Source organism: Protopterus annectens, chromosome 9.part0 (assembly GCF_019279795.1).
Source record: "Protopterus annectens isolate FY-2018-M chromosome 9.part0, PAN1.0, whole genome shotgun sequence".
Classification (NCBI taxonomy): domain Eukaryota; kingdom Metazoa; phylum Chordata; order Ceratodontiformes; family Protopteridae; genus Protopterus; species Protopterus annectens.
Window position 1 is genome coordinate 1809901623 of NC_056743.1, and position 27267 is coordinate 1809928889.

The window sequence follows — 27267 nt, forward strand, 5'->3', positions numbered from 1 at the left end:
TTTACAAGCTGCCATATCAAAAGAGGGGAATCATAAAAAGCCAATATATTAGGGCATCAAGATTAACATCTGATGATGCAAAGTATGTAGATGAATTTGCCCTGATTAAAGGCATGTTCTTAGAATGTGATTATCCTAGTGAGTTGCTGGACAATACAGCGAGATCTATGTTAATTGAGCGATCCACTATTTACGGACCCATTATTAAATTTGGGTTCACTAAGGTATTAAACAATGCCCAAGACACACATCCCAGTTTTTCTATGGCTACAAATATGGTGGTACACTACACAATGGATGTTAAAAATATTGAACACATTATTTTCAAAAATTGACACATATTAAATTGTGATGAGAACACCAAAAAACTGGGTAGTAGGACCCCCATATTTACATACAAAAAGAGAAGTAATCTTAAAACCATTCTAGAAAGAAACCCAGTGCAACACGATAGTGTTTCCTACAACTAGAAAGTGTGGTAGATGTAATCAATGTTGTTATATTAATTCTGATTACTAGGAGTATCTCAAAGACAGAATAGTTAGATATGCGAAAGATGGCAAATACAACTGCACTTCAGAAAGAATTATCTATTTTGCAGTATGCTCATCTTGTCAGGATTTTTATATTGGAAAAACCAACAATGCACTGAATAAGAAAGTTTATCAGCACTTATATAGTATATCAAAAGGAGACAACAAAAGTGCACTTGCACGGCACTCAATGTCCTGTAGCAATTTTACTAAATTTACGTTTTTTGTTGTTGATCAAACATCACTACAAGTGTTTCCAGGTGACTGTAAAAACAAACTGCTGCACCAAGAGATGTTGTGGCAGCTTAGGTTTGATGCAACAACCTTGCCAGGACTAAATGAAAACATCTCCATAGCTAGCAAATTAAAATTAAGATTGAATAAAATATAAAAAAATATAAAATGATTTAAATAGCATAAAGGTACACATAGGGCTGTGTTTTAAAGAATATATATTAATGTAAGGAAATTGTGGTTTTTAATATAAAAGTTTCGTGCAATGTGTCCTTAATGTTCTAAGTTGTGGGGTGACATGATTGATCCTGAGAGATGTGTGAGTGAGGGTGTGTCTTATTTACTCTGATTTGTAACAGTATTTGAACTCACACTGCTTTTGTAAAGTCAGGTTCGGAAGATGTCTTTTTTACAAGATGAAAGCACTTAGCCTGTGGTTTATCAATAAATGTTTGTTGGTTACTGGTTATCCTGGCTTTCTGTGGCTTCCAGTTTTTACTTCACAATGACAATATTCTTAGAAAGAGAGGTGAGCCTTGTTACAGAGTTCCTTCTATTTCATTTCCAGGGAATGATGTGTGACCACAGGCTACTGCAAAATGATGATATTCTTAGAGAAAACATTCACAGATGTGTACCTAGTGGCAGAGCGTCAGCTATTTCAGGGTCAGGTAACAATGAAGTGACCACAGGCTATTGTACAATGGCAATATTCTCAGTGAAAACTTTCACTTGAAGTTATGGGTTAGAGTTTGCATTTGGTTCAGCAACATGTTAATAGCAGAGAAGCTTACAGCTGTAATATTACAAGCAGGGATGTGATCGGCAGGAAACTACTATGACGCTCTTGGGTCTCCTGTGCAGTCACTCAGCGCTGCTTAAGTAATGCCCCTGTATTATTTGGCCAGGCAGTAGACGCAGTCCTGACAGAACCCAACATCACAATTTTAATTTTAGCTTTAATTATTAGCAGTCTTCTTTACTAAAAGGGACATACAAATCTTTTCAGCCATACCATGCCAAATTGGCAGCTATCACAAAGTGATTTATTCACCTTCTTAAGCAGTTAATGAGAAATCACTATGATTTGTTTGATATTGAAAAGAGTGGTAAAGTATTATTTTTATCATGTTGACATTGAGACAACATTGCATTAGTGGCTGGAAATACAAGAGTGATGTATCTGAACTCTGAAATTCTGCCATGTGGATTTCACTGAGCTTATTAGTAACCCATAACTGATACGTGTACTTTATGATCATTCCCTCCGCAGACCACATAAAAAGTAAATGTTCAACATGAGGGGAGGAATTGTCATAGGCTAATGCCTGCAGTAGTAGAATATGGTTTAGAATTACATTCTAGCACTGAACTTCTTTCAATTATAGCAGTTATTTAGAAAAATATGCATTTTTATGAAGCCTCAGGTGCTTTGGGTTAAGTTTTCTAAACAGAAGGTATAGCATATTCAGGATTTGACAGGCTACAGGAATTTAAATGTTTTCAAAGCAAAACATTACTGAAATAAGGTTCCCATATGTAAGACGTAAGTAATAAAAACCCTTGATGACTAAAGCAGGAGTCAAGCAAATAAATTATTGCAAAAATATTATCAGTTTACTGAATCACCTTCATTGGAAGCTGACTTTTGAAATTCTATGTTCCCATTTCTTTTTTAGAAAAAAAAAATGTTGGATGTTATTTAAAAAAAAATCACATGAATGCTTCAATTTTAATAGCTATAATTGCCTAATTGTTAATTGTTGTATTCTGCAAACACTGCCGAGTTACTTTTATTTGCATAAAAAAGGGTAACAAAAGGTTTGGGGATGGTTGAGGTTAAATAACAAGGCTGTGGAAGAAGTACAAACTAGTTAGGGTAAAAGTTAAGGAAAAAGATTTTCCCTAGAGGTCAGATGGGGATAGCGCCCACAACCCTCTTGGACATGAGCAGTCACCACTAAATGCAGTCTTGGGTATTGACTAGTACCTCTACAGTATTACACTAGGATGAAATGGCTAGGCTTAAAATGCCTCTGGGTCAATAGCCTAGTAATCTCCTATGATCCTATGATGGAGTGGCAAAAGGATTGTAATGGATTTTCTCTTTACAGGCACAAGAATGTATGACAACATGCAGCTGACCACCAGATGCCTCCAAGGGCCTCTTCTCATTCATCAGGGCTTCCAAACCCAACTATCCTCCTCTGGACTTTCTCTGACCAATATCTGTGGGCTGGAGAGGAACTCAAGGTATCCTAGGGCACCATTGCATTGATGATGAGGAGGATCTTTTGTTACCTGCTCATGCTTCCACCTCCTGTGTGCACCTCTCCCATCCTAGGGAATGCTGTGCAGTGCCAATGCATTGCTGGCATATCATTCTGCCTGTATGGCAGTGCAGACACAGCTCCATATTCTGGGGACAACAACCCCCCCAAGTATTCCTGGTCTTCGTCAAGCATCAACCTAGACCTACGGCACTCACTCTCCCCAGGATGTGCATTCACATCATTTCTGCCTGTGCTGTCAAGTACAGATCCACTATCAAACTCAGGTCACCTGGGCCATAGTCAGGCCTCTGTCCCTCTATACCATCTGCACAGGCACAATAAGTACCATCAGATATTGATAAGAATAATGACAATGCCCTAGCATGTTTGCTCAATAATTTTGTATAAGAAAAAAGTATTAAAAGAATAACTGGAAGTTTTTAATGGACTTTCAGGATATTAATAAAATCATAGGAGAGGTTCCTATTTTTGTAACTAAGAGAGGTAAAAACTTGAAAGAGTATTTTTATAGCGGTAGAAATAGTAGTTCTAATAGATGTACTGTAAAGTGAATATATAAGTGTAATAATTGTAATTATTGTAAACATATTATGGAAGGTCAAAAAATTATAGTGGCAGCTAGAAATGATGAAATAAATTTATCTGATAAATTTAGCTGCAAGTTGAAATATGTAGTGTACATAGCATTATGTGGGGTTTGTCCCACGTTATGTATAGGAAGAACTACTAGAGGCTTTCATTCAAGGATTTATGAGCATTTAAGGACAGTTGAAAAGCAAGAATCAAGTAATCTAGGCATGGAATGTTGTGTCATTCAAAAGCAAAAAGTTTTTATAAATTTTCAATGACTGATCAAGTGAAAAATTATGATTCCAGGTGGGATGCTGAGGAAGATCTTGACTGGAAAGAATATTGCTGGCAAATCAAATTAAATGCCTGTGTATATCCGGGAATTAATGATTGGGAAAATTTTAAAGTTGTTCTAAAAAGGAAGGGGTTAAAGCACTAAAGAGGTTTGGAAATGTGATTTTTAATTAGGTTATTTAATTTCTGTTGGTGTAATTATGCAACTTGGTCTGATGAAGGTCAATTTGAATGAAAGCACTTACCAGTTATTTTTATTATTATTTAATAAACTGTGTGTCTTTTTGCCATTTTTAAGCTGTTTTTGTTGTTTATATTATCCAGATTAGTCAAGCTTGTTTCACCACCAGATATGCAACCAAGTCAGGAAAGTTTATAATTTTTCAATAGAATGCATTTACATATATTTCTGTACCTCTAATACATTGGAGAAAATATTTTAGATGTAAATTGTAACTGTTGGATATGTGTTGATAGGAAAAGGAGAACATGGGAACAGATTTTTGGGAGTATACAGAAGTAGGTCCCTCCAAATAGGTTTTGCATTTTCTGCTTGATGAAACATTGCCCAGGTAGAGGAACAGATATTTCCAAACATTAACAAACATTATTGTCACCCATTTTAGTTTAATTTAATTTAAGTGACAAAGGCAATTATATACAGCTGGAAGTCAAGGAGTAAGCCTGCATTCATGAGTTATCAGAAATATGGAGTAGATGTATGAATGGTAAGTCTCAGCTGAGATATTTCAATAAATGGATTCCTTGGTTACATTAGAGTTAAGTAACATTCCAGCTGAATGGCACTGTACTTACAATAATTACTGTGAGCTGACAGCTAGCAGTTTTTTCTTTGTTTTTGGCTTTGTAAGCCCATGAGAACAAGTGACTACTATATGGGAGACTCAGGACAAAGACACACTAGTGAAGCTACATAGTCTGTTAAGTATTGATTGTTTGTAGTGGACAAAGTGTTCATTCTTACTTAGCACAGATTGCTATCTACCCACAGACTTTGAATTATTACAATATTACTTTAGTAATTCATTTATAGGTGATTATGATCAGGTCCTTGATCATAACCAGCTTATTAAGGTTCAAGATATGCTCTCAAAGTGAATTTTGGCATCCGTGTCACGAACACATAAAGTTGTAAAGAAATAAAACAAGAAAACATGCAAGGTATATTATGTATAAATGCAAAAAAAATGTTAATATGGCTTTGTTTCTTTTCTATTAACGTATGCATGCCAATGTCTTAAGTGATAATTGAATAAAAGGGTTAAAAAAGAACACCTAAAACTGATTATAATGGAGGCCTGATTGTAATTCTTTGTAGTGCATATCGCATTATTTGCTCCATATACTATCAGCTATAGAAAAAAGTGTAAAAGTGACAGTGATACGTCCTTTACCTGCTTTCAAAACATCTAAAAGACAGTAAAGCACTTAGCACTGTCAGACAGTCAGCAGGCAAAAAGAAAATGCCCCTCTTTAGAACTAATGGCTTTAAAAGTTGTTAGATAGTTCATTGTGTATAAATGCATTGAACTAGCCATACCCAACAGAACCAAGATGTTCTCCTCCAAAAAAAAGGAAGCCAATTTGGTGGTCCTCTGCCATTAATAAACTCTACAACAGAAGGAAAAAACTGTTGCAGAAAAAGGTGAAGTCCCAAGACTGGAAAAACTCCCTTATTAGCCTCAACAAAAAGTTGAGATCCCTCATCAAAACCTCTAAAGCTAGTTATGAAGGCAGAATTGCTGCAGACACTAAAAACAAACACAGAGCCTTCTATAGTTATATCAAAAATCTCCACGGCAATACACAGGTTTGCTCTGAGTTACTGCACAATGATACCTCCTATACAGAGCCAACAGATATTGCCAACATACTGGCTGACAGATTCAGTGCCAACTTTACCCCTCTCTCCCCCCATAAAGGACCAATCACAATACTGGAGGAATGCCAGACACCCAGCATTACTACAACACAGGTTAAAGCTGCATTGTCCAAAACCAAGAATACAGCTTCCATGGGACCCGACAATATCCCTGGATGTGTTCTACATGAACTACAACGTGAATTGGCGGATGACTGCAAGCTGGGAGCCATTATTAACTCCCCAAGTGATGTAGACATCCTACAGAAAGGCGTCACTGAGACCAATGACTGGTGTCAAAACCATGAACCTAAGCTTAATGCCAAAAGATGCATCATCATCCCCTTTGGGAAAAACTCACTTCCCAGTAAATACTACATTGATGGGAGCCCACTGAACACTGAAGGCGTTATAAGAGATCTGGGGACAGAGGTTGATCTCCTTCGACCATCACATTGCCACTGTGGTCAGAAAGTCCTTCTGAGTGGCACATCTCATTACCAAGGGTTTTGCATCCAGGAAGAAAGAGGTCATCATCTCTTTCTAATCTTTCCTCATTAGGCCAATCATCGAGTATAATGCCCCATTTAACATGTACCTCACTAGACACATGCAACAGCTGGAAAGGCCACAAAAGTACTTCACAAAGAGGATCCTAGGCCTTAAACACATATTGTACATGGACAGACTCAAAAAACTCCAGCTATTCTCTGTCTCATATTGTGTACTAAGAGCGATCCATGTCTGATCCAACTCTGTTAGAAATGCTACATCTAAAGAAATCTCAATCACTCCGCACCACATGCCCCAGAGACCTCAATCAGAGACCTCAACCTCATTACCACAATCAACAGAACATGCTGGAGGGACAGGCTCATAACCCAGAGACTGCCCATGCTCTGGAATAGACTTCCCATGTATGTCAAGCAGAGCACCTCACTGGTCCTCTTCAAGAGAAATCTTGATGAGTGGATGGGAAATAGAAAGTTCATCCTGGGGATCACTCCAGTGGCTCTACTTGATAGAGGCACTCCGAACTAACGTTGGGTGGCACAATGCCAGGGCACTTCTATGGGCTAGGCTTGTTAAGGCTTCAGGGCCATTAGCCTAGTACACGACTATGAACCTATGAACAAGTATGTCAGTCCAAAGGATTGAACAGCTTTGAAAAGCTGTCTTACCTTCTGTCATAGTCCTTTGTCACATGTCACAGTCTGTTTTAGTGCACAGCACAATATCCATTCCTAACAACATTTAGGTGTCCTTAACAAGCTTTTGTTAAGCACCTCTAAGTGGTATTAAGTTTGGGTCTTGCTCTAGAGACATCTTTGACAATCTTCTTTTCTCCCTGATTTTAGAGCATAATTAGAGTTTGAATAGGGAATTTAGGGGTAAAGCTTACAGTAAACATTTGGTAGTATAGTTTCAATGTAATTTGGGTAGGAGTAGGTGGTCTAATTTATAAGTTCAGGAAAGTGCATTATTTCTTAGTTTAATAACATAGTTAACGAAGGACTTATAGTCAATCTTTACTTTAGAAGCTAACCTCATTTGTAATTTGATTTACTAGTCTTTTTTCATAGAAAAGAAAACAGACCATATTAACATTTTTCTCATTTAAATACATTACACATTACAAATATGTTTTCATTCTTTATAATGACTCTCTTTTGGTCCAACATTACATAAATTGCTCATTTCCTATCTTCCTTTAAACCTCAGTCCTCCTGAACATTATTTTATTTATTTTACTTTGTTTGGCTTTTGTTGATTGGGTTAGCCCCACTAGGCTAGTAACCTCTTTTCAGGTGAGACCCGAGGTGGCATTTTTACTACCAGGGAAAATTTGGCAAGGACATTGAGGAACTTCCCCTACTCTTTTCAAAGGGTGATATGGGATCTTTTACATCTACATGAGCTACCAGCAAATAAAGCATATGGGACCTCAGTGTAATGCCTCATCTGAGGGATACAATCAGGAGTGCAGCTTCCCCTTATGCTGCACTGAAATGTTAGCAACTGATCTACCTGGTGTGGGAATAGAACCCACAGCCTTTTGCACCACAGGTGAGTGCGCTACCCATTGCACCACTGACACTGCTAGTGGCATGTTTTGTTTCTAAAGATTTAATTTATTTCTATGTAATTTGCTCCTTCCCTTTTCTAAAGCTCCCATTTCCAGTTCTTTTATCTATTTTACAATAATCATTAGTTCAAATACTGTTGGTTTAGAGTTTAATTACCATTTTCTAGTAACTGCTTTTTTGGCAGCCAATAGAATTAAACTTAATAAGGCCTTACGAGGTAGTCATTCCTGCTCTGAACATGCTTATGAATTTCACAGGAGCATTAATGCATAAGAAAACAACAACAGTAATATATAGTGCTTATACGTTAAACCTTCTTTGACTGACTTTCAGTTGGAAGATGCGCCTTTCTGAATGATGTTACTGTAGGAGAAATTTCCCTTACTTTATTGTAGAGAGACTTTGGAGCTAATTATGCTAATTCAAAAAGTACATGGGATAATGATCATCTATGCAGAGTGAATAGGTCTTGCGATTAACCAAAAGCAGGATTAGAATTCTGCTGCAAACTTTTGGTTTTTGGTTGCATGTGGAATCTGAATTTCTGTCATTCATATTTATGTCATAGAATCTCTATCAAGGTATTTCTTCACTGTGTGTCTTTCTTTTCCTTATGTTTCTTAGGTTCATATACGAGGATTTGGGTACAACAGGAAAATAAATAACTACTGCCAGTAATAGACTTAAAGCCGCAGTGGTACAGCGGTAGTGTTGTTGCCTCACAGCAAGAGGTTCTCCTGTTCGATTCATGGCTGGAGTGCCTTCTGTGTGGAGTCTGCATGTCCTCCCTGTGGTTGAGTGGCCTCCGAAAGACATGCGTGAATAGGTGTGCCTTTGCTGAAGGTTGGGTGTCAGGCTGGCAACTTGGCACCATAAAAATCGACTGCCAATCATTAGCAGACTGGAGTTCCGCTGTGGCGACCCCTAACCGGGAAAAGCCACAAAGACTGACAGTAATAGACTTGGAAAATTAAATATTAGACTACTACTTTATACTGGGAAAAATATTGCTATGAAAAACAGACTGTGATTATGGTAGACAAACAAATAAACAAACAAACACAGCTTTATATAACGTCTGTGTTATTCACACTGAAGATAGGAAAATAACTCAGAGATTAGAGAAATTACTTAGACTCTTCAAGGGCAGTATCATTATTTGTATCCCACTACAGAAAAAGGTTTTGAATTTGTATACCCCCCCGGGTCTGCAAACTATCTTCTAGCTCCAGTAACTCTTGAGACTTTTCATTATCACATGAGGAGACAGAGCTACCAGAAGGGCCATCATCCATTCAGCCATCAAAGATGTTTAGTCTTTCACTTGTACATCAGCCTTCCCTCCTCACATTTCGAGGTTGCATCCTTCCCCCTTCATAATAGGGCTGCCTGAATTTAATAGCAGACCCTTAACTGGCCCAAGGCTCGAGAACTAAATGGCATCCCCTGGCAATTATACACACACACACACACACACTGGTAGGGAAAATAATTTTTTTATCCCTATCCTACCCCTCATTGATCTAGCATGTGCACTGCTTAGAAGATATGTACAATAATAGCCTGTGATGCATGTGTAATACTTATCATGCATGGACCACAAGTTACAGCACCATGCCCTGCTTAGTGTGTTAGAGTGCCCACCTGGATCCATCCTGCAACTCCGTACCATCCCGTAGTGAAGGCAGGAACCTCATGCAGGTCAATCTGTCTTCCTCACCCTAAGATGGGCAAGTTGACAGTGGACACTAATTCTCATCAACCTTCTGTAATTCACAGTGTTTGGGCCTCTACTTGATCTCAGGTTGACTGTTATCTCTATACACCATGGAGCTGGCTGAAAAGGATTTCTTTTCTGAGTGGTATTAGATCTTGTAAAAAGGAGACAGCCATAACAGATAAAAGACTGGTCTCACAACAGCACAAATGTAAAAAGTAAAATAAAAGAGACCAACTAACAAGACCAACATCACACCATCTAAAACATAGGATCATAGGAGGTTACTAGGCTATTGCCCTAAGGCCCTTACAAACCTAGCCAAAAATTTAACCCATGTTCTGACAAGTCAGCACCCAATGCCCCTGTCCAGCAGGGACACAGGTGGAATCCCAGGGATGTATTTTCTGTTCCCCATTCAGTTATTCAGGTTGCACTTAAAAAGGGTTAATGAGGTACTCTGGTTGATGTGGAGAGGGAGTCTATTCTCCAGAAGGAGGAGTTTCTGGGACACAACTCTGTCCCAAAAACAATTGGCTTAGCTTCTGGTGTCAGTCCAAGGGGATCTAGTATCTGTCAGCTTGGGAAGATATGGTCGACAGACTACATTCCTTTGCCAGAGATGGTCTGAACCTGTCTCCTCTAGGGTTTCTTATACTGGCAAAGATGCTTGCCTGCCCCATAGTGCCTTTCTTAGGCAATGTCAAAATTACAAAATTTCTGACATTAAAATATCCACTTGAGACAGACTCAAGGTTATGCTGCTTAATGCTAGGAGTCTAAACAAGAAATTGCACTCCCTTGGAAGCACTCCTCACCACGGAAGATGCTGATGTCTGTGCAGTCACAGAGATATGGTTAAAGGCCACAGACAGCATCCAGGCTCTGCAAGGCTACAATGCCTTCCACACATTCAGACCTCAAAACGAGCATGAAAGAACCAAAGGTGGAGATGTGTCCATCTTCCTTAAAGCCAAATATACCTTGAGACTGGTTAAACAGTATGGCTGTCTTGAGCTACTACAGGTCCAACTAATTATAGGTAAAATACCTTACCACATCATTGTTAGCTATAGGTCCCCCACTACGAACCAAGAGAAGCACACTGCCTACCTGGACTTACTGGAGTCACTCGCTATATAGCCAAACACCTAGGTCATGGGAAATGTAACTGTCTTTCTATTAATTGGGTGAAATACACAAGCACAAAGATACTCACCCTGAGGGTCCTGAACTTTGTCAATATAAACGCTCTGGAACAGACAGTTTGCACCCCAACAACTGGCTCAAATGTCCTAGACTTTCTACTCACCAACATTGGGGGGAGGTCACTGCAATACCCCCTGTGTGTTGCCATCCCTGGTAAGGTCAGACAATAAATCAATCTCATTCAAAGTAACAATCAGAGCTGACATGCCCACAGGAGCAAAAGAACTAAAAAATTTCTCCACAGCAGACTGTAACCTACTAAGCGAAGGTATAAAAAATTTCAAAAAACCTGCTAACATAGTGGACAATGATGCTGACATCCTACAGAAAGGCAAGGCTACAGAACAAGTGATGTTGCCATCCTACAGAAAGGCCTCACTTAGACCAATGACTGGTGTCAGAACCGTGGCCTTAAGCTCAATGTCAAAAAATGTCTCGTCATTCTCTTTGGGAAAAACCCAGTTCCCATGAATTACCACATCGATGGTAGTCCACTGAACACAGAAGGTATTATAAGAGATCTGGGAATGGAGGTTGACAGGAACATCTCTTTTGCCCACCACATTGCCACTGTGGTCAGAAAGTCATTCTATGTGGCACATCTCATTACTAAGGGTTTTGCATCCAGGAAGAAAGAGGTCATTGTCTCCCTCTACTCTTCCTTCATTAGGCCAATCATAGAGTACAATGCCCCATTTGACATGTACCTCACAAGACACCTGTAACAACTGGAGAGGACGCAAAAGTACCTCACCAAGAGGATCTTAGGCGTTAAACACTTGTCCTATATGGAGAGACTCAAAAAACTCCAACTATTCTCTGTCTCATATTGCCTACTTAGAGGCGATCTCTAATTGACTTACAAAACCATGTCTGACCCAGATCTGTTAGAAATGCTACATCTAAAAAAATCCCAATCCCTCCGCACCACACACTCCAGAGACCTCAACTTCATTACTGCAATCAACAGAACATGTTAGAGGGACAGGTTCATAACCCAGAGACTGCCCATGCTATGGAATAGATTTCCCATACATGTCAAACCAAGCACCTCATTGGCCCTCTTCAAGAGAAATCTTGATGAGTAGATGGGAAATAGAAAATTCACCCCGGGAATCACTCCAGTGGCTCTACTTGACAGAGGCACTGGGAACTAAGGTCGGGTGGCATGACGCCAGGGTAATCCTATGGGCTAGGCTTGTAAAGGCACACACCTATGAACCTATGATTCAAATGCAGAGGTGTAGACAAATGCCTTGTATAAACACTTAAGCAACTGTATAGACTCGGCTGTACCTGACTGGATCAAAACCTGGTCCCCACAGAAAATAAAAGCCACCCTGGTGGACCTCAAGTATAAATAGGTTATATAACAAGAGGAAGAAACTGATGTCTGAGAACAAGAAGGGACTGATTCAGCAGAGGAAAAATACTCTCTCCAGCTTGAACAAGCAAATCAGATATCTTGTAAAGTCCTCTACAGTTAATTACAAAGCTAAATTAGCATTCCCAGTTAAGGATAATCATAAGGCATTCTTTAGCTATGTCCGAAATCTAAAAGGGAATGCCCAGCTATGTGCCAAGCTTGTAGAGGATGGTATCACTCATACTGAACCTGAGGAAATTGCCAACCTGTTAGCTGACAGATCTAGCACAAACTTTCTCCCCTGTCCCCACCAGCCATACCTGAAAGCATAGCTGACACTAGTCCTCTGCCTAGTATCTCTAGACAGCAGGTCATATCTGCACTCACCTAGGCCAAAAACATAGCCTCAGTGGGACCAGATAACATCCCAGACTGCTTACTAAACAACCTAAAACAACACTTAGTGGAAGCACTTGGTGATCTCTTTAACCACAGTCTGAGAATTGGCTTTCTTCCAGAAGAGTGGATAACAGCAACAGTAATCCCCTTGAACAAAGGGGGACCATCAACTGACCCTGTGAACTACAGGCCCATAAGTCTAATCAGCCTCATCTACAAGGCCATGGAAAGAATCATCATGGTCCTTATCAACAAGGACATAGGTGACCTTCAAACTCTTGACTCAACCCAATTTGGCTTCATTAAGGGTAGATCATGCTTATTAAATTTGGTAGACTTCTTTGAGAATGTCACCAAAGCACTGGATGAAGGTAAAGCAGTGCATACTGCCTATCTTGACTTAGCCAAAGCTTTTGACACAATTCCCCACTCAGATATCTTTGAGAAACTCTTCCATCTGGGGATTAAACCTTACGTCACCAGATGGGTAACCAATTGGCTCACCAACAGAACACATATTGTCAAACTTGGCAGCTCCACCTCTACCAGTAGATCAGTCACCAGTGGTGTACCACAAGGATCTGTACTGTGCCCTTTACTGTTTGGAATCTATTTCTTGGAAGTACAGGCTAAAGTAGATGGCCTGTGGCTTGCCAAGTTCACTGATGACTGCAAGCTGTGTGCAGTCATTGAGTTCTGTTACTACAGAAGAGGCCAACATAGACAAATGACTGGTGCCAAAGCCTCCGGCTAAAACTAAACACAAAAAAGTGCTTTATTATCCTGAATGGCAAAGAAGAATTCCCTGTTAACTGCAATATTCACAGTACCTCCCTAAGCTCAAACCCTATGGTGCAAAATTTGGGTACACAGGTTGACAGCAATATAAACTTTGATAAACATGTTTACATAGTGGTAAGGAAAGCCTTCTACATTGAGCATTTCATAAGTAAGGGCACTGCATCCAGGTCTAAGGATGTTATAACTCCTCTGTACTTGACCCCCATCAGACCACTAATAAAGTACAACGCTCCGCTTTACATGTACTTCATCAGACATCTGCAGCAGCTGGAGAGAACATAGAGGTTTCTCACCAAGAAAGTCCAGGGCCTCTCAACCATGACTTACATGGATAGTCTGAAAGCCCTGTCACTGTACTGCGTATCTTACAGGCTGTTGAGAGGTGATTTTTGCCTAGCAGTCTCTGACCTTGCCCTAATGGAAATGCTGCACATCCCCAAATCAAATGGGACAAGAATCACTTGCTCCAGGAATGTTAACCTAGCCTGTGACATTAACAGCACATGCTGGAGAGATATATATCTCCCAGAGATTGCTGCTCGTCTGGAATAAACTCCCAATTCATGTGAAGTAGGGCTCCACAATGACCTTATTCAACTGCAACCTAGACGACTGGATGGGAGACTGCAAATTCACCCTGGGGGAGGCAAGCATGTCACTCATGGACAGGGGTAGTCAGTGCTGATCATAGACTTCCTCTGCAAATAATGCCTGGATAACTCTAGTATAACATGACTATGCTTGTAAAGGCTCTAGGGCCATTAGCCTTGCAATCTTCTATAAACCTATGAACCTATAACAAGATTGCTAACAGGAACAAAAGTACTCAGTTTTCTAAAATAATGACCGTAGGATAGATGTGAAAACATTGTTCTTAATGTCACATTCCTAGCAAATAATTCTAAGTCAATAAGAACATCAGCCAAATTGGATCAAACAGCTGGAATTAAAGATACACCTCTGTTCAAAACATTCAGATGAACAGAACAGACAAAATATTAATAACTAAACCTTTCAGAATCTTGCTTCATGTTACAGCACCTGGATTTATTTGCCCCAGTGGCTGCATTCTCTTGCAACCTTTCCACCCATGACTTTGAGAGTGATCTTGCCTTTGATCCTCCACTGTCCTTACTGGCTCTGGTAGAAGAAGAAATAAAGAAGGGGCTGTAGTAGAAAAGTGGACAGCACTAGGGTTACGCACACTTGCCAAAAAAACAGAATGAAACACAGGCATATACACTATCTGCGAATTCGGCTGCTCACCAAAGTGGATATGTCATTAGCTGAGGATACAGCAGCGGGTATGTGGATACACCCCACTTGTAAATCAACCTGCTCCTCAGTAGTTGTCACCACAGCAGCTGTCGTCATACTGGTCATGCATATAAATTTAGTTTTTACGCTGACTGTAAAAGCACAGATCTAGTATATTTAGCCCAGTGTACCTTCTGTTTTTGTTTTTATGTAGGTAAGACGAATCATTCATTTAAAAAACATATTGTAGAACATTTGAATGATATTAGGAAAGAGAAGACGTTGAATGCACTGGCTAAACATATATGTACTGTACCCAAAAGACACTCTTTTATGTTTTTTGCTTTACAACTTCTTAATGTTGATTTGAGTAGTATAGATATTTTAATAAAACTGAATATATGGAGTTGAAATGGATTTTAGAATTGCAAGCAAACAATGGTTCAGGACTTAATGATACTGTTCCTTTAAGACCTGTATTTAAGTCACATGCCCTGTTTCATTAATTTAGTATTTAAATGCTTTTGTTTATGGATGTTTTATTTGGTCTGATGAAGTGCCTATTAGGTATTAGATAATGTGCCTGAATGTGGTTATGCGATGAATGCTTATTAAAATATTAGGATATTAAAATTAAAAAAAGATAAATGCTTACCTTCTGCACATACACAAATCTCTCCCTTGCAGATTTTGTCTAGGAGGCCTGTTTCTTTTGTCAGATGGTAAAACTTTGTGCAACGATTTCCTGTAGAAATAACAATTACAAAAAAAAGATGCTGTTGGTAAAACTTCAGCTTATATTATATATACCTATGCATATTTTAAGTGATAAACTCCATTCTGCTTTCAGTAAAATGGGTAGGTTAGTAGTTCAGTCTGGTATACTGATTTATCAGCTCCCTATTCTGAGACTTGTAAGTCTGAGACCAAGAATGATAAAACAAGTTCAAAAATAAAGTTGTTTTTTAATGGGGAGAGGCAGGCCCCCCATATCCTGAACTTATATATACCAACGCTGAGTTTATCATTGCTCAGATAAAAGGGAACATTCCAAGAAATGGCAACGTCAGACTTGATGTATTTAAGACTGCATTTCTCGGATTCAGTCATTCTATGTTCTGGGTCTTTTACTATCAAGTCTCAGAATATCAGACAGTTACCTAATTTATCATTATGATTATTTAAAATGTTTTTTAAAACATACAAGTTGCATGAAGATTTTTTTTTTCAGGCAAGATCTAAAGTTTTGAAAATGGATAAACAAGACTTGCAAGAGGGAGAGCCTCTTAACTCAGCATATTCCCAGCCTGTGGTATAAGATACCATTACAGGTCAGGCAAAATACTACTTTGTGTGCCCTTAATGCTAGTCTTGATGATTGGATGGATAGACATACATTTACTCCATTGTTATCATGTACGGCCCTGCTTGATTTGGAAGGTGGGCACTATTAGGTACTTGTAATGGGGGAAAGAACTTAAATGTGTCTACTTAAAGGTGTATGTGGCTAGGCCTCTTATGGTCCCTCTCATCGCTTCCCTAGTAATAGTTCTATCTTCCTATGTTCCTGTCGGCTTTGCACACATACCTCTCAACTTCTTTGATTAAGAATTTTGTACAAAGCCAAACCTACTGAGAGAACAAAAACCCAGAATTAGGGACACTTTTAATTACTCTAATTCACTTAAAGAGTTAGTATAACAACAAGATTCACATCAACATCCACTTTCTGAAATATGTTGTGTAATAGACTGATTGTAATCCTCAATGATGTACCAGAAAATCAAAAAAAAAAAAATGATGACAGGGCAAAAATATGAGGAAAAATCAGCATATATTGCGAAATCGGTGACAGTTGAGAGGTATGCTTGAACATAATTTTTATATTATATGTGTATAAATAATTTCCATTTTAATTAACTCTTTCTATCATTCCTCTGTTCTCCCATCTAAAGAAATTTTGCTGACTGGCTCTTATTCAACAATACAATTAGATAAACATATTAAATAAATAGACAAATAGACGGACAGACAGAGAAAGATGATTATTGCATTCCATTTGCAGATTATAAGCAAGTCCAAACTTTTGCTAGGGTTGAGGGCAGTAATCCCTTCTCAAACGGCAAAACTGTTTGCTTCCCCTACACTATTGTTGTCGGATGAGTGTCCACAGATGTGCAAACTGTAAGATATCATAGAAAATAACACTGACATTGTTTTGATTTGGGTGAGGCATACCTTAATGTGAGTACAGGCTGAACAAGGTTACCCTAGGTTGTTAAATTTATCAGGGAAGTGTGAAAGAAAGAATGGTATGAAAACCAGTGAACACAGTATTATGTCATTTCACACTTTGCTGTTTGTGGGTTGCCAGATTGCGTGTACTTTTGAACTGAGTACCTCCTATATTCATCCAGTGTAGATGGTGTCATTAAGGATAAAAAGGTTAATTTGGTTGGGGAGACAAAAAGCCAATGAAGAGGTGCAGAAGTATTAACTGCTTAGAAGTACCTGCTATCCAGATATAAGATATACTAGGATAGTAAGCACTAAATTGCTGTAGTGAAGAAAGCTGGAGTACTTCACTGTGGTCACTATAGCACTGAGATTTCTGTATGGAAAGATCATCATCATCATCATCTTTCGGCTTTTCCCCTTAGGGGTCGCCACAGCGGATCATCTGTTTCCATTTTTTCCTGTCCTCTGCATCTTGCTCTGTCACACCAACCACCTGCATGTCCTCTCACCACATCCATAAACCTTATCTTAGGCCTTCCTCTTTTCCGGTTACCTGGTAGCTTCATCCTTAGCATCCTTTTCCCAATATACTCAGCATCCCTCCTCAGCACATGTCCAAACCAACATAATCTTGCCTGTCTGGCTTTGTCTCCAAACCTTCCAACCTGGGCTGACCCTCTAATATACTTATTCCTAATCCTGTCCACCCTCATCACACCCAGTGCAAATCTTAACATCTTTAACTCTGCCACATCCAGCTCAAACTCCTGCCTTTTTGTCAATGCCACTGTCTCCAACCCATATAACATAGCTGGTCTCACTACCCTCTTGTAGACCTTCCCTTTCACTCTTACTGGTACTCGTCTGTCACAAATCACTCCTGACACTCTTCTCCACCCACTCCATCCTGCCTGTACTCTCTTCCACACTCACCATTACTCTGAACTATTGATCCCAAGTATTTAAACTCATCCACCTTCGCCACCTCTACTCCTTGCATTCTCACCATTCCTCTATCCTCCCTCTCATTCACACACATATATTCTGTCTTAGTCCTGCTGACCTTCATTCCTCTTCTCTTTAGAGCATATCTCCATCTCTCCAGGGTCTCCTCCACCTGTTCCCTACTCTCACTACAGATGAAAATGTCATCTGCAAACATCATAGTCCACGGGGACTCCTGTCTGATCTCGTCTGTCAACCTGTCCATTACCATTGCAAATAAGAAAGGGCTTAGAGCTGATCTTTGATGTAATCCCACCTCCACCTTAAACACATCTGTCACTCCCACCGCAGACCTCACTGCTGTTACACTACCCTCGTACATATCCTGTACCACTCTTACATACTTCTCTGACACTCCTGACTTCCTCATACAATACCACAACTCCTCTCTAGGCACCCTGTCATATGCCTTCTCTAAGTCTACAAAAACACAATGCAACTTCTTCTGACCTTCTCTGTACTTCTCCATCAACACTCTCAGAGCAAACATCGCATCTGTAGTGCTCTTTCCCAGCATGAAACCATACTGCTGATCACTAATCATCACGTCCCTTCTTAACCTAGCTTCCATTACTCTTTCCCATAACTTCATGCTGTGACTGATCAATTTAATCCCTCTGTAGTTACTACAGCTCTGCACTTCACTCTTATCTGCTCAACACACTCTCCTCGCTTGTAAATATGTTTCCCTCATTATCCTTCATCACCTTTACCTGCTGCACATCTTTCCTAGCTTGGTCCCTCTGTCTAGTCAATTGGTACAGGTCCTTTTCTCCCTCCTTAGTGTCCAACCTTTCATACAACTCTTCATATGCCTTATCCTTAGCCTTCGCCACCTCTCTCTTTGCCATGCACCTCATCTCCTTATACTCCTGTCTACTTTCTTCATCTCTCTGACAATCCCACTTCTTTGCCAACATCTTTCTCTGTATACTCTCCTGTACTTCCTCATTCCACCACGTCTCCTTGTTGTCCTTCCTCTGTCCAGATGTCATACCAAGCACCTTTCTAGCCGTCTCCCTTACTAGCTCTGCTGCAGTTACCCAGCTATTTGGTAACTCTTCACTACCACCCAGTGCCTGTCTTAACTCTTCCCTGAACTCCACCTCACAATTACGCTTTTTCAATTTCCATCATTTGATCCTTGGTGCTGCCCTCACACTCCTCCTCCTCTTCTTGATCATCAACGTCATCTTACAAACCACCATCCTATGCTGTCTAACTACACTTTCCCCGGGTCACTACTTTACAGTCTCCAATCTCCTTCAAACTGGCCCTTCTACATAAGATATAATCTACCTGTGTGCATCTTCCTCCATGCTTGTATGTCACCCTATGCTCCTCCCTCTTGTTAAAATACGTATTCACCACAGCCATGTCCATCTTTTTTGCAAAATCCACTACCATCTGACCTTCTGCATTCCTTTGTTTAACACCATACCTACCCATCACTTCCTCATCCCCTCTGTTCCCTTCACCAACATGCCCATTGAAATCTGCTCCAGTCACCACTGTCTCACCCTTGGGTACAGTCATAATGACTTCATCCAACTCATTCCAAAATTTTTCTTTCTTGTCCATCGCACACCCAACTTGTGGAGCACATGCACTAACATTCATCATTACACCATCAATTTCCAGCTTCATAAACATCACTCTATCCGACACTCTTTTCACCTCCAAAAAACTCTTAGCATACTGTTCCTTCAGGATAACTCCTATGCCATTTCTCCTCCCATCCACACCAAGATAAAACAATTTGAACCCACCTCCGATACACCCAGTCTTACTCCCCTTCCATCTGGTCTCTTGCACACACAATATACCAACCTTCCTTCTGTCCATCATATCGGCTTGCTCTCTCCCTATACCAGTCATACTGCCAACATTCAAAGTTCCGACCCTCACTACCACAGTCCTAGCCTTTCTCCTCTCTTCCTGCCTTTGGCCATGCCTTCCACCTCCTCTCCTCCAACAGCCAACAGTAGCCCAATTTCTGCCAGCACCCTGTTGGCTAACAGTACTGGTGGCAGTTGTTGTTAACCCGGGCCTCGACCGATCTGGTATGTAAATCTTTTCTGGTGTCCGCATGAATAATTTGGCCAAGTTAAGTATCATGTCGTTGATGTGTCAATGTAAATACTATTCACTTCTTGTAGCGGGACAGCTACAACATTTCTGGGACCGATCTCTGTTACTGTCTGCATTGTGTCATAACAGATACGTTCACTGATATGTCATTCAGTCTGTCATACAAAGGCTTGTACTGAAGTGGATACATCAGATGAAGTGAAGTGAAGGAAAGGAAAAGAAAAGAATGAGAATGACTGCTGTGAAGAAATAGGATGAATAATCAGTAGAGCAATTGCTGAGAGTTACTTTAACCAAGTGTAAATCCTACAGCTACAGCACAGTGTCACAAAAGGAGATACTGCCAGCCCAGCTATCTAGAATTTTGTAAATAATTATATGTAATTTGTGACTCTCAACATGATGTATACAAGATGTTTGTGTTGCAAATGTATTAGAACTGTATGTCATGTGTATATCAAACTGCTTGAAGGTATTTGCAAAGTGCTTGAAATGTAAGCACAGCATGCCGTACTGGAATAGAAGAGAAATGCACCTGCACTATTGTAACTGTTTAGATGTATATATTTTAACAGTGGAAACTGGAATTTAAAGGTTAACTTCAGAATAATAGCTGAAATTAAATTACTTAATGGCCAGACCATAAAATATGTTATCTTTCAGTTTCAGTGCAGCAAGAGACACAATGTCTAAAACTAGGGAGCTTTCTGTATTGTTTTGGAAGTGTTTTATTGTTTTATAACTTCCAACCCCTGCCAAAGATCTGTGGTCTATGTATTTTCACAGGTAGATGCTAAGTGCTGCTAGCTTTCAGTAGTGGGGGTTTCACCTGGGATAGAGTCAGATGACAAGAAATGATGTCATCCTGCAAGCTATCCCAACAGTAATATCTGAGTTATTAATTTAAGAAGTCTCTGAGAGAGACACAGCATTCTGTATTCTTTCTTGGACCTGGCAACAACAAAGATCCATTCACCACATTTGCCTTGCTCTGAGTAAGTAAGTTAACTAGGATATAGTAATTCTCTAGATCTAGTCAGGAATATAGCAAATCTTAATTTAGATGTTTTTCTTTATTTATTTGAGACTGTCCTGCAATGTTGTTTTAAATATTTCCTGTGATTTTGAACTCTGATGTTACTGTGATTATACTGAGTGTTGTCTTTTTCTTTTATTTATTATTAAATATATTTAAACCTTTTATTGAGGCTGATGTTTGTGGATCTATTTAAGTTGTGAGAGTAATTGCACATTTCCTGGTGACACTGTGGACCACTTCTAATAGTCCTGCTCTTGGTCAAACTGCCATTTGTATTAACAGTAACATTACACAGTAAGATTGGATGCCCTTTGTTAAGGGCCTTCAAATAACTGATAAGGAGTGGCTGGTGGCAGTGAAAACTACCTTACAGTCTGGGCAAAAGGGAGCATAGCTAGTAAACTTGTAGCATCCTTTCTCAGGTGTGTTTGTGTATATAAATCAAACCTCAAAGAGTGTGTGTATTAGCTACTTGGCAGGGACAGAAAGCACTGGTTGGACAGAGAGTGTCCTGGAGGTCTTGGTTTGGCCACTCAGCTGAGATATCAACTCTATAGCTGTGCCAGTGGTGAGTCTTATTAGGGATCTGGAGAAAGAGGGAGAAACCAGCTCCAGACTAACTGTAGTCTCTTTGTGCTCTTAAGGGAAACTGCACTTGATGCAGAGGGCTACATCTGGAAAAACTGTGTGTGTACCTGTTATCCTCCCAGGGAACATCCCCCACTGGTGGCAGTGGTGAGGATTGAGGCTCCTTGATTACTAGTCCAATAGTGGGGTGTCACACACAGAGCCCACTGACAAAGTACTGATCCAAAAGCAGGTAGTGGTACTCTATGAGACATGAGAGGGATGAGCAAGGGATTACTTAAACCTTTTAACTCAGAAGTGATTAAAAACAAGGTGCAAAGGAGTGGGGTGAGCTATAGAGCCTATGGAATGTACACAATGCAGTATAAGTCACAGAAGGTGTGACGTATATATATATATATTGGTACAACAGTGGGCTTTTGTTATGCAGACTGTGTCCAGCTGTACATCTGTATTTTTAGAGAAGGCACCCGGCAAACAGTTAAGAATTTCAGCTACAAAGCAAACAGAGTAGTTACTGCCTTGTATCTAAAGTTCTTTGAAGACTGGCTAGTGCTTAAAGCATCTTAGGATAAGAACTTGGCAGGAAAAGTAACATAAGTGCCACACAAAAAGGGTGTATGGAAAGGTTTTTTTTCCAATATTATAGCAGATATAAATATAGAAGCTATTGAAAATGGAAAATTCATTGAAGACAATCTTCCCAATTCTAACTCATCAAAAAAGTCTAGAAATGTAAAGTAATTTAAGACTTCCTGGATATCAGTTAATAAACTATGATTGCCAGGTCATTCTTGTGTTGAATTTCCATTTTATCAACTTTTCATTGTTTTCTGCAACTATTCATTATATTTTTGCTCTCTTTTCTTGAATTTGACAACAGTACTCACTGTTTGTTGTCTTTGCAACTAAACATTCCTAGCTATAATATACCAATTACCATTTTTCATTCTGTTATGTTCCACTGTTAGCAAATTAACTTCAGTTTACAAATTCTGATGTTTTTCTTTTCAGCTCAAAACAGTATCATCCTCAGTTTGAAAATACTTCATCACTTTCTAAATATACACCAGAAGTAATGGTTTGAAACTAACTTCTGCTTTAGTTTTTAACTTCAAGTTTATATATTTTGTACTCATTCCATGTTATGTGCAACTTTTTCTATAATGTGTTGCTCTCCACTTACATTATTCAACTTTTCTAGTATACATGGTATTTTAACATCCCTTAGGGAAGCCTACTGCTGCATAACAGTATTACTTTCTGAAAAATGTACTTGGTCATTAGAACCTTGCTTTGTTTCATTATTACCTGATGTGCAGTCCCACATTACCACAGCTCCATATTGGCCTGCTTATTACCCCTTTTCCCTTTTATTATCTGTACAACCTGTGCCTTGTATTGCACACAAGAAATGGTCAGACTCGAGTACCAGATTTCTAGAGTGCAGGCTTTTTTTTTCAACTGTTCATTAGTACTCTCTGTTATAGGTTCATAGGTAGGTACTAGGCTATCTGCCCGAGGGCATTTATAAGTCTAGCCAGAGTGTGTCGGCGTTTGCCACCCCATTGATTAATTAACTGATCCTCTGTCGAGCAGAGCCAATGAAGTGATCCCAGGGGTGTATTTTCTGTTACCCATCCACTCATCAAGGTTTCTCTTGAAGAGTGTTAGTGAGGGGCTCTGCTTAATGTAGTTTGGAATTTTGTTCCAAAGCATGGGGAGTCTCTGTGACAGGAATTTGTCCCTCCAGCATGTTCTATTTATTGTTGTGGCAAGGTTTAGCTCACTAGAGCACGTGGCACGCAGTGACTTGGATTTCTTTAGGTGGAGCATGTCCATCAATTCTGAGTTGGACATGGCTTTGTAAGTCAGGCAGAGATCACCTCTGAGTAAGCGATATGCCACTGAGTACAGCCGGAGTTTCTTCAGTCGGCTGCATAGGACATATATTTGAGGCCAGTAATCCTCTTTGTGAGGTACTTTTGTGGTCTTTCTAGCTGCTGGAAGTGTCTTGTGAGGTACATCTCAAATGGGGCATTGTACTCTATGATGGGTCTAATGAGTGACGAGTAGAGGGGCACTATAACCTCTTTATTTATCGATGTGAACCCTTTAGTAATTAGCTGGGCCACATAGAAGGATTTCCTAACTACTTTGGCAATATGATTGTCAAAGGAGAGATTACTATCTACCTGGGTCCCCAGATCTCTTATTACCTCTTCTGTATCAAGGGGGCTACCACCTATGTGGTAATTCTTGGGTGTTTTGTTTTTCCCAAATGGGATGACTATGCATTTTTTGGCATTTAGCTTGAGGCCATGACTTTGACAGCAGGTGTCTGTCTCAGTAAGGCCCTTTTGGAGGATGTCCGTGTTAACTGGATAGTCAATTATGGCTCCCAGTTTGTAGTCATCGGCGAACTTGGTTAGCCATAGTCCTCCTGTGTTTGCCTGTACTTCTGAGAAGTATATGCCCAACAGTAGGGGTCCCAGTACCGAGCCTTGTGGGACACCACTTGTGACTGGTTTAGAGTCAGACCTGGAGCTCGCTATTCTTACCGCGTGAGTTCTGTCTGTAAGCTAGTTGGCAACCCATCTCATGACGTAGGGGTTTATGTTCAGGCTGGTGAGTTTTTCTGTAATACCCAAGTGGGGAATGGTGTTGAAAGCCTTGGCGAGGTCAAGGTAGGCCGTGTGAACCACCTTTCCCTCATCTATGGACTTGGTGACTGTCTCGAAGAAGTCAACCAGGTTGAGTAGGCATGATCTGCCCTTAACAAAGCTGAACTGGGTCAGGTCAAGTGTTTGGAGAATCCCAATGTCTTTGTTAATGAGTTCCAAGATGATGCGTTCCATAGCCTTGCAGACCAGGCTAGTCAGGCTTATGGGGTGATAGTTACCAGGGTCAGTTGTGGCCCCTCCTTTGTGGAGAGGAATAACCCCATTCTATGGGCACGTAGCCTGTGGAGAGGCTGAGGTTTAATAGCATGTTTAGGTGGGGGGTTAATTCGTTCTGTAGTTTGTACAAGACGCAGCCTGGGACACCATCTGGTCCTACTGACGTTGTATTTTTGGGTTTTGAAAGGGCTGTTTTCACCTGTGTGTCTGTGATTTTTCGGACACTGCACTTTTCTGGTATTGTTGTGGGCCCTTTTGGAGGTGAGAGGGGGCTGAAGTTTGCACTGAATCTATCTGTCAGGATGTTGGCAATATCAGTAGGTTCAGTATATTTTGTGCTATTTTGCACTAGTTCAGTGCATATCTGTGAGTTGCCACTTAGATTCTTAACATAGCTAAAGAAGGCTTTGTGGTTATCTTTTGAATCCTTGGCTATTTTTCTTTCGAAGTTAGCCTTAGATGATTTCATGAGGGACCTTAGTTTCTTACTGAAACTGATCAGGGATGTCTTTCCTTTGTGGGATTTGCTTTTTTTCTGATCTAGTTTCCTCCTTCTATTGTATAGCCTGTTTATGGCAGGGGTCCACAAAACTGGTTTCCTTCTCTTAGAGGAGTGAGTGTTGGTTTTGCTAGGGATGGCACAATCCATGCATCCTTGTAGGTGCTCACAGAGTGCATTTGTAAAGGTTTCTGCATCTTGGGCAGCGTTATCCTTTAGCGTGGGGGCTGTGAAACCTAGCTGCTTAGAGTGGTAATCCTAACTTTTCTCTTAAACAAGCAACTTTCTAAACATATTACAGAGAAAAAAGTGCCACATAGCACATAGAAGTTTTATTGCTTCAACATTATCTTATAACAAAATATACCTTGCATAATCATGGTTAACCAAATACAAAAATTTACATTTTCACTCACCAGCACAGTGTCCCTAAAAAGCTGACTACTTGGATACAGTGTTCTAGCTAATACAACTCTACACAGGCCAGTAATGGTGTTACATTGGCATTACTACCCTTATTCACCTATCTGATTGAGATTCAAACTTGCTGTGCAATAACATTTATATTGCTTTCCAATCATTTTGATTCCCTTAGATCATCATCAATATGCTTTCTAAATGTTCATCATATGTGCATTAGACTATTAAAAATTGCTTATAAGATACACTTAAACCTGTTATTTGAGTCTCAGTGCTTACTCAAAGAGTCAATAAGCATGTTGTGTCTGTACTCAAATCTATATATGGCAACATTTAGTGACACCTCTTATTTTGGAACACAATAAGGCCACCAACTTGTTCCAAACTTAAAAATGTATAACACATCCACATGCACTACATTCATGTTGACAGTTTCAGGGACATAACTATATACAGTATTTACACAATCAAAGAAAGATAAAGGTCTTCCAAGATGGCTGCATATTGAGTAACAGCTTAATTCTGTCTCGCCCAGTGTAAAAGCAGAAACTCAGCAGTGAAGGCCAGTCAACTTTTGTGTTTTTGGGTAAATTTCAGTAACTGGCTAGTAAGCGTACTGTCTGGATGCCAGGAAAAAAGAAGTACAGAAGACCTGGAAAAAAATCAGCAACAAAAATTGAGGAACAAACACTGACTGGGGAATGTTCTGCAACTGTTCAGCAAAAAGCAATGCAACCTCTAAATATGACTTCCAGTAAACTATAAGAAGAAATAACACAACTGCACACAAACCTGGTTAAAATAAACAAAACACTGATGGAGTATATCAGTACACATGAAAAAAGGCTGGGAAAAATGGAAGAAGCTTTAGACAGATATTCAGATGAGGTGATAAAGCTGAAAAATCAGAGGCTGAAATGAAGAAAAGGCTGACTGAATATAAGACTTCTTAGGAAGAAATGTTTAAAAAAATAATAGAATTAGAGGACAGAGCACATAGGGAAAATCTGAGATTTTCAGCTATACCAGAGAAGCTGGAAGGAACAGACTGCAATAATTTTATGAAAACACAAATAAGCAACTGGACTGGTATTCCACAGCTGGAATTATTTGGAAGGGAACATCATGTGTATGCTCCAAATCTGGCTATGAGAAAATAACCTAGAACTTTAATAGTAAAGATGCAATCCTACCATCAGAAAGAGTTGATTCTGGCAAAACTGTGGCAGGAGGGCAAAGTACTAAAAGTGGAAGACAGCAAAGTGTTTGTGGAGAATGATTACTTATTGTACACCAGACAGAATAGGAGTAAATATATTCCATTAGTCAGGGAATGTTGAGAAGCAGGTGTGAGATTCAAACTGCTGTACCCAGCTGACTTCAAGGCTGGGGGAAAAAAGAGAAACTGGCTAGGAGATAATGTTCTCTGAAAGCATTCCGGGGTTTTCCTAGCTGGGAGAGCTATAAAGATAAGACAAAAACAGTTAGCACTTAGTAGAAGCACAGGCTGCACCATACGTCTTAGCATGGATAAAAAGAAGTTATATTCTTACCATAATGTTCCATCTGTGTTGTCAGTCTATATTCATTCTTGACAGATGGGTTTGGTTCTGAACCCTTGGAAATGACTCAGCCGTTATCCAAAGCTTGCACCAGCCAAACATCTCGAGCTAAGGCTCTACCCATACTGCCTCTCTTCCAATTAGCTCAGATCGAGTTTGCCTACCATGAAGAAAATATGGAAGCTCTGTCTGAGCAACAACTCTATAACAACCCCAGGATTAGTTATGAATCTCCAGGAGTCTCTAGGAGGGGGCAGGAGGGTGGGATGTCAAGAATGAATG

The 27267-nt window shown here is 39.8% G+C and overlaps 1 protein-coding gene across 1 annotated transcript in view; it reads right to left on the minus strand.

The window, feature by feature from the left end:
- The window catches only part of LOC122812282 (complement C3-like), a 607672-nt gene that overhangs the window by 267670 nt on the left and 312735 nt on the right, over positions 1-27267 (minus strand). The window contains exon 6 of the mRNA XM_044084683.1: positions 15299-15388. Within this exon, the coding sequence (XP_043940618.1) occupies positions 15299-15388 (90 nt within the window). The remainder of the gene's footprint in view (positions 1-15298; positions 15389-27267) is intronic.